The sequence below is a fragment of the Austrofundulus limnaeus genome, unplaced genomic scaffold (genome assembly GCF_001266775.1).
Source record: "Austrofundulus limnaeus strain Quisiro unplaced genomic scaffold, Austrofundulus_limnaeus-1.0 Scaffold802, whole genome shotgun sequence".
NCBI classification, from domain to species: Eukaryota; Metazoa; Chordata; class Actinopteri; order Cyprinodontiformes; family Rivulidae; genus Austrofundulus; species Austrofundulus limnaeus.
The window spans coordinates 29,771-38,597 of NW_013953204.1; the positions used below are offsets into that span (position 1 = coordinate 29,771).

At 39.4% G+C, this 8,827-nt stretch overlaps 1 protein-coding gene across 2 annotated transcripts in view; it reads right to left on the reverse strand.

Moving 5' to 3' along the window:
* Positions 1-2,599: 2,599 nt before the first annotated feature.
* LOC106532628 (gamma-aminobutyric acid type B receptor subunit 1) overlaps positions 2,600-8,827 on the reverse strand; it is a 10,649-nt gene continuing 4,421 nt past the window's right edge. Inside the window, exons 1-4 of one of the 2 annotated variants that reach the window (XM_014028738.1) lie at positions 6,718-6,890; positions 4,584-4,670; positions 4,345-4,409; positions 2,600-2,872 (exon numbers count right to left, since the gene is read on the reverse strand). In XM_014028738.1, the coding sequence (XP_013884192.1) occupies positions 2,717-2,872; positions 4,345-4,409; positions 4,584-4,662 (300 nt within the window). In that variant the 5' untranslated portion in view covers positions 4,663-4,670; positions 6,718-6,890 and the 3' untranslated portion in view covers positions 2,600-2,716. Of the gene's footprint in view, positions 2,873-4,344; positions 4,410-4,583; positions 4,671-6,717; positions 6,891-8,827 lie in introns of those variants that run through there. The other variant, XM_014028737.1, reaches the window with a different exon arrangement.

Sequence of the window (8,827 nt, forward strand, 5' to 3'; positions counted from 1 at the left end):
TGCAGCAGAACTTCTTGCAGCAGAACGTCTTGTAGCAGAACGTCTTGCAGCAGAACTTCTTGCAGCAGAACTTCTTGTAGCAGAACGTCTTGCAGCAGAACTTCTTGCAGCAGAACTTCTTGCAGCAGAACTTCTTGTAGCAGAACGTCTTGCAGCAGAACTTCTTGCAGCAGAACTTCTTGCAGCAGAACTTCTTGTAGCAGAACTTCTTGCAGCAGAACGTCTTGTGTTAGAACGTCCTCAGCAGAACTTCTTGCAGCAGAACGTCTTGCAGCAGAACTTCTGCAGCAGAACTTTTTGCGTTAGAACTTCTGCAGCAGAACTTCTTGCAGCAGAACTTCTTGCAGCAGAACTTTTGCAGCAGAACTTCTTGCAGCAGAACTTCTTGCAGCAGAACTTCTTGCAGCAGAACTTCTTGCAGCAGAACATCTGCAGCAGAACTTCTTGCAGCAGAACTTCTGAAGCAGAACTTCTTGCGGCAGAACGTCTTGTGGCAGAACTTCTGCAGCAGAACTTCTTGCAGAAGAACTTCCTGCAGAACTTCCTGCAGCAGAACTTCTTGCAGCAGAATGTTCTGCAGCAGAATTTCTTGCAGAAGAACGTCGGGCAGAACTTCCTGCAGCAGAACTTCTTGAAGAAGAACTTCCTGCAGCAGAACTTCTTGAAGAAGAACTTCCTGCAGCAGAACTTCTTGAAGAAGAACTTCCTGCAGCAGAACTTCTTGCAGAAGAACTTCCTGCAACAGAACTTCTGCAGCAGAACTTCATGCAGCAGAACGTCCTGCAGCAGAACTTCCTGCAGCAGAACTTCTTGCAACACAACTTCTTGCAGCACAACTTTGCAGCACAACTTCTTGTGTTAGAACATCTGCAGCAGAACTTCTTGCAGCAGAACCTCTGCAGCAGAGCTTCTGCAGCAGAACTTCTTGAGTTAGAACTTCTCCAGCAGAATTTCTTGCAGCAGAACTTCTGCAGCAGAACTTCTTGCGGCAGAACTTCTTGTGGCAGAACTTCTTGCAGAAGAACTTCCTGCAGCAGAACTTCAGCAGCAGAACTTCCTGCAGCAGAACTTCCTGCAGCAGAACTTCCTGCAGCAGAACTTCCTGAAGAACTTCCTGCAACAGAACTTCTGCAGCAGAACTTCATGCAGCAGAACGTCCTGCAGAAGAACTTCCTGCAGAAGAATTTCCTGCAGCACAACTTCTTGCAGCAGAACTTCTTGCAGCAGAACTTCTTGCAGCAGAACCTCTGCAGCAGAACTGATGCAGCAGAAATTCTTGTGTTAGAACTTCTGCAGCAGAACTGATGCAGGAGAACTTCTGCAGCAGAAATTCTTACAGCAGAACTTCTGCAGCAGAACTTCTGCAGCAGAACTTCTTGTGTTAGAACTTCTGCAGTGGAACTTCTGCAGCAGAACTTCCTGCAGCAGAACTTCTTGCAGCAGAACTTCCTGCAGCAGAACTTCTTGCAGCATCTTTTTGTCCACAAACGTTGCTAAGTTCTCATGAATCAACGTCGACACGTCCCCCAGAGTTTCACAGTCAAGGTGTTGTGAGTTTCCTTTTATAATCAGGTGTAAAAAGCTGGAGAGGAGAGGCTCAGCAGAAACCAGCAGGAAACATTTTATCTGTTAAAATTATTTAACATAATTTAATCTGTTTAAATACTAATTTTGTTTCTGGATCATTCAGCACAGAAGAAAAATACTTTAATATTATATCTGTTTTAATTCTAACAATCTAATCTTAGTTGTTGTTGTTTCCAGTAAAAGAAACCCCAACCAGAGCTGCGGTTCAGTTCTGCTTCACCCTCTGTTCTGCAGTTTTAGTCCAGTCCTCGGCTATTTTTAGAGGAAGAATTGCTCATTGAACTGTAGCGGCTCCAACACAAACAGAGGGAGCGCGGTAGTGCCAGATCACTCCCTCAGGAGCTCAGGTGAAGGTAGCTGCAGGAAATATTCAGCAGGTGAAAACAACGACTAACATCAGGTTCAGGACTGGGTTCAGACCTTTAAAACACTTCTGTACAATCAGTCATCTTAGAAAATAAAAACAAAAAGCTTGATCTTGTTCTTAACACCTGCTGCCACTGAATCTGGGCGATCAACTCATGTTAGCAAAATATATACAGCATAGTAACACTTTCAGAGTTTAATAGCTTGGATGCAACCAGTGGTGGGCACAACTTACCAAAACGTTTCACTAACTACTAATCCGCAAAACAAGAAGCTTAGCTCTCCTAACGCTAAACAGCTAAACCGATAAACAGCTAAACACATTTAAAGACGAGCAGAAGCTAACGCTAACTACAAAAACTGGAGGGACTAATAATCCAAGCCAGAGTTATATCTCTGTCTAACTTCCAGTTTAACCTTTTCAGAATAAGAGCATTAATTTGATCAACTTTGTCATTTTATAAATACCGTTTGAAGTTAGTCAAACAAAGGAAGTTTTACACTTGGGAATATTTTAGTGGACTTAAAATTAGCAGAAAGCTAATTGGTCCACTAGCGGTTTCCAAAGTTAGCAAAAACGCTAACCGCTAAATGAGAAGCTAGTTTAGATATTAGCAGGTTAGAGGAACTGTGCCCACCCCTTTGTGGAGTCAACCTGATTCAAAACGTCGCAGCAGCTGCACTGATGCGCAGCGTCGACGTAGAACCTTTTACATTTTTGGAACAGAAGCTTTCGCTCCAACTTTTAATTTGAAAAGCCACATCAAAGCTGGAACTCACAGCATCTGCTCTCCTGCCTCATGTCCGTCCACGTCCCGTCAGAGAGACACTTCCTGACCTTTGGGCCCACGATGACCCGGTGCCCTCTGCAGATGTATTCGATCTCATAATCCACCGGCAGGTTCTGCACGCTGCGGATCTGTGGGGGGGAGAGTCAAGAGTTTACCTTCGACTAACCGTGAGCTCAGAGCAGGATGAGCCCAATCCAAGTTCTGACCCGGTCTGTGAGTCCGACTGAGTGGAGGAGTCTGTGAGCGGGTCAGAACTTTTTGTTTCAGCCAGGGTCCACACCAACCTGCAGCCGAACATCTCTGTTCTGAAAATTTTTCTGTTGTTTAATTACTTTTATTTTTTTAGCTACAATGTGGAAATTTACTATTTAGCTACCTTTGGCCTTAAGCTAACGTTAAATTAGCTTTAACTACCAATATGCTACTTTTAGCTACCATGCTGCCAGTTTTAGCTTTATTGTTGGTTACTACACTTCCCACTTTTAGTTATTGCTTTGCTATGTTTAGCTTTTAGCTGTCATTCAGACACTTCCAGCTTTTAGTTATTGCTTTGCTATGTTTAGCTTTTAGCTATCATTTAGACACTTCCAACTTTTAGTTATTGTTTTGCTATGTTTAGCTTTTAGCTATCATTCAGACACTTCCAACTTTTAGTTATTGTTTTGCTATGTTTAGCTTTTAGCTATCATTTAGACACTTCCAACTTTTAGTTATTGTTTTGCTATGTTTAGCTTTTAGCTATCATTCAGACACTTCCTGCTTTTAGTTATTGTTTTGCTACGTTTAGCTTTTAGCTATCATTTAGACACTTCCAATTTTTAGTTATTGTTTTGCTATGTTTAGCTTTTAACTACCATTCAGAAACTTCCAACTTTTAGTTATCGCTTTGCTACATTTAGCTTTTAGCTATCATTCAGACACTTCCAGCTTTTAGTTATTGTTTTGTTACAATTAGCTTTTAGCTATCATTTAGACACTTCCAATTTTTAGTTGTTTTGCTACATTTAGCTTTTAGCTATCATTCAGACACTTCCAGCTTTTAGTTATTGTTTTGCTACATTTAGATTTTAGCTATCATTCAGACACTTCCAACTTTTAGTTGTTTTGCTACATTTAGCTTTTAGCTATCATTCAGACACTTCCAGCTTTTAGTTATTGTTTTGCTATGTTTATCTTTTAGCTATCATTCAGACACTTCCAGCTTTTAGTTATTGTTTTGCTACGTTTAGCTTTTAGCTATCATTCAGACACTTCCAACTTTTAGTTATTGTTTTGTTACGTTTAGCTTTTAGCTATCATTCTGTTTCATATAGCTTTTCATTGTGCTCCTTGTACATTTTAGCTACAGTTTAGTTTTTGTTCTGATTTTTTTTTTAGCTTAAAGCTTCTTCAGCAGATTTCAGCAGTTATTCGTCTCTCAGCATCAGCTGTATTTTAGCTGTCATTCAAGCCGTTGATCAGAAGGCAGGTTTTAATAAACACAAATATTTAAACAACTGCAGTTTTTCGGCTTTATTGTTGTTTTCGTTGCTCAATAATTAGCTAAAGAAGTATCTGTCCTCACTCTCAGCTGTAATCAGCAGATAATTAGCATGCGTACCTCTTCTTGTGTGAGCCCTCTGTAGCGGATCCCCCCGTCCCTCGGAGGCCGGATGATGCTGCAGCCTGAGACAAAGACACGAAGACGAAGGACAGCGTGAGGACAAAGTGAGAGATCCGTCTTCAGCGTCACAGTAAGGTATCAGCCGAAGCTCCGCTCGCCTCACTGAACAAACTACATCGTGTGATTCAGGTCGCTCAGCAGAGCTCCTGCTGTCCGTTAACATAAACACTAATTACCTCCAGATGATGAATTATGGATGGGCACGACGAGGGACGGAAGACAGCAGAGGACGAGGAGAAACAAGACCTGGTCCATGTCTGGATCTGTGAGAGACACAGGAGAGAGGGAGGATCAGAAAACAGAACCGTGGCAGGAAAATTACAGCTTTTAGACGAAGACGAGGGAAAAATAGATGATAAACAACATTTTCTCAGGAGATATTCCCACTGATCAAATACAGCTTTATTCTCATTACATGGTGGCACAGTGGTCGGTGCTGCTGTCTCATAATCCTGAGGCTGCAGGTTCGAGACCAAGTTACCTCACCTTTAAACATTAAAGTTGGACATTTGCCAGGAGAAACCTGTGAGCTTTACAGAGACTGATACAAAGCAGCAGAAGGCTAGCTAAAAGGAGAAAAACATTAGCTACATTGAGCAGAACACTAGCTAAAAACAGAAACACTAGCTACAATGAGCAGAACACTAGCTAAAAAGAGAAAAAAATTAGCTACAATGAGCACAACACTAGCTAAAAGGAGAAAATCATTAGCTACAATGAGCAGAACGCTAGCTACAGTGAGCAGAACCATAGCTAAAAAGAGAAAAACATTAGCTACAATGAGCAGAAGACTAGCTAAAAAGAGCAAAACACTAGCTACAATGAGCAGAAGACTAGCTAAAAAGAGCAAAACACTAGCTACAATGAGCAGAAGACTAGCTAAAAAGAGCAAAACACTAGCTATAAAAAACACTAGCTACAATGAGCAGAAGACTAGCTAAAAGAGAAAAACACAAGCTTCAATGAGCAGAAGACTAGCTAAAAGAGAAAAACACTAGCTACAATGAGCAGAACACTAGCTAAAAAGAGAAAAAATTAGCTACAATGAGCAGAAGACTAGCTAAAAGAGAAAAACACTAGCTACAATGAGCAGAAAACTAGCTAAAAGAGAAAAAATTAGCTACAATGAGCAGAAGACTAGCTAAAAAGAGCAAAACACTAGCTACAATGAGCAGAAGACTAGCTAAAAAGAGCAAAACACTAGCTACAAAAAACACTAGCTTCAATGAGCAGAAGACTAGCTAAAAGAAGAAAAACACTAGCTACAATGAGCAGAAGACTAGCTAAAAGAAGAAAAACACTAGCTACAATGAGCAGAAAACTAGCTAAAAGAGAAAAACACCAGCTACAATGAGCAGAAGACTAGCTAAAAAGAGAAAAACACTAGCTACAAAAAACACTAGCTACAATGAGCAGAAGACTAGCTAAAAGAAGAAAAACACTAGCTACAATAAGCAGAAGACCAGCTAAAAGAGAAAGACACTAGCTACAATGAGCAGAAGACTAGCTAAAAGAAAAACACTAGCTACAATGAGCAGAACACTAGCTAAAAGAGAAAGACACTAGCTACAATGAGCAGAAGACTAGCTAAAAGAAAAACACTAGCTACAATGAGCAGAACCATAGCTAAAAGAAGAAAAACACTAGCTACAGTGAGCAGAACCATAGCTAAAAGAAGAAAAACACTAGCTACAGTGAGCAGAACCATAGCTAAAAGAATCAAAACACTAGCTAAAAACTGAAGAATCAGAGCAGGACATTGACTAAACGCTAAAAGAAGTGGTAAACTAGCTAAAAGCTGAAAAGAAGCATGACACTAGCTAAAAGTAAAGTCTTATATAACTTATATCCCTTAAGTTTTAACTATTTTCTTTTAATACGATTTTAATAACTATTTTTTTTCTCTTCTTTCAAATATTACTCATTGGCAAATGTAAAATTAGTTGTTGTTTTTTTTTTTTTTTTTTAAACAATGAATGACCCTAATACGTCACAGATAGGACCCTCAGGGGTCAGAAATTCTTTCAGTGCCCACCCTGACAAACCATCACATGAACTGCACCAGAACACAAAAACCTCAAGCTAATTATGCTAACAGTAAGTTCGACAAACAACTAAAGGCCTTAAAATTAATAACACACAAAACTACAAGTTCTTACTTTAGAGGGTTTAGCTCTGCTGAACATCCCTGGCTAAAGACCTCGGGAGTTGTACGAAATTCTGTGGAGCTACAAGCTAGCTTCCCGTCCTCTGAATAAATACTCGAACTTTAATTTGAAACTATTTATCAAACGGGTTTTTTTTCCTTACCTTTGAATTTTGTTTTATTTATTTTTTATGGTTGAACTATCGTAATTAAAAGAGAAGGTCGAATAAATATCAGTTTCGGGTTGTTTTGAAGCTAAAGGCTAATGAAAACTGACGATCAATCACTCAGTGCCCGCCCACTTTAGACATTAGCCAATCAGGACGAAGGATTTAGTTTGCTCCAGGGTTAACGTCTTTCTGGCCAATAACAATTCAGTTTCCTGGAAAGAGACTAGAGTTTATTTGATTCTGATTGGACAACTGCATTGTTTATGGTGATTTGGTGACAGATTAAAAATAAAAGCAAACATGAGTAAAATATTATTATTAATATATTTAAATTAATCGCTGTAAAGCAGAAACTATAGTCTTATTGAAACATTTAGAAAAAAACATTAAAAGAATAAAATACAAAATTGTTCGGAGATTTTAGGAGATTCGATGAACTTAAATAAGTCGTATTTCACTGCAGGGCAGGACTTAAACTGTGCATGCTAAAATGCTGTTTAAATTTTAACTTGAGTATTTTTTTTCAGCTTTATACAGTTTTCATTTAACTGTACTTTATTTACAGGGGACTGCAAAAAGTAGCCTGCTTCCAGAGCAGATACGTGTTTATAGACTCCTATAAAATAAAATGTTAAACAACGTCACAAACACATTTTCATTATTTAACTCATTTTCTGTGTGTAAAATATAACTTAAAATTTTTAATCTATAATTTTCTTTTTATTTAGCCCACTGTTCTTACATCATGCTAAATTTTAATAAATGTTGTGGCTAAATGTTGAATGTTAAGTGTTTCAGAATGGAATTATCGTTGCGCTGCCTTTGTTGTGATGTCATCATCCTGCGACAAAAGCAAATGCTAACACAGCTGAAGCTTCCCAAAGACATCAAACTTGCAGCTGTGGCCGGTGTCCGAGCTGCACTTATTCAGCAGCAGTTAGCAGCAGTTAGCGTTGCCTTACCAGGATGATGTCATCAACCCGCGACAAACATCAACACTTAGCCGCCGCTAACGCTGCAGAAGATGCTATTTAAAATGTAAATTCAACACGTGTACATTGAAAACAACGTGGACGGTTCCTGTGGGCCAGCAGTTTGAAGCGTAGCTCAGACACCTGCTGCGAGTTTGATGTCTTGTAGCGAAGCTGCATTGCTACTGTCTCATGGTGATGATGTCATAACATGAGCCCAGCACCTTGTGTTGCATTCCATTCTGAAATTGAACATTTAAGACATTTTTCACTTTTAAGTTTTAACTTTCGCATTTAGATTTAGGATTTAACATGTAGACAAAACATTTAAAACAAAATAATAATATTTTGTGAAAATTTGCTAAATCTAAGAACAGTGACAATAAAATGGTAGTGGAATTTTTAAAATTACTTTTGCTCTCAGAATGTCAGATATATGAGGAAAGTGTGTTAGTGACATTTTTTAACAGTTTATTTTACATTTGACACCTCATACTTACAGGGGACTGTGTAGGGTATATGTGAATTTGTACAGAGGACCATGAATAGAGTATTTACATGTATGTGTATATACAGGGGACCATGTATAGAGTATGTACATGTGTGTATATTTACGGATGTATACAGTATGTACATGTGTGTATATGTACAGGGGACCATGTATACAGTATGTACATGTGTGTATATGTACAGAGGACCATGTATACAGTATGCACATGTGTGTATATGTACAGAAGACCATGTATACAGTGTGTACATGTGTGTATATGTACAGGGGTGCTGCAGGGCAGCAGGCTGTGCTGAAGCTGTGACCCTGCCCTGTCCTGTTGTTTGGTTCAGGTTTTATGAGGACTCAGACCTAGAGGAGCCTGCACAGATCAGACGGTTGCAGTCACAACGTTCAGATAAAGTCACAGCGTGGTTTTGATTGAACATGTGAGATTATATTAGATTATTATCTGAGGATAAATAAAATGATTGATCTTTTAACGGGTGGATCAGCAGAGTGTGTGGTTGCAACAGAGCTGAACACCCTGCAGAGCTGCTAGTTTCTGAGGAGGTGCTACACAAATACAACATAAACTTCACACTCATAGGCCAGCAGGAGGGTGTGTGTTCAGTGTGTGTGTGTG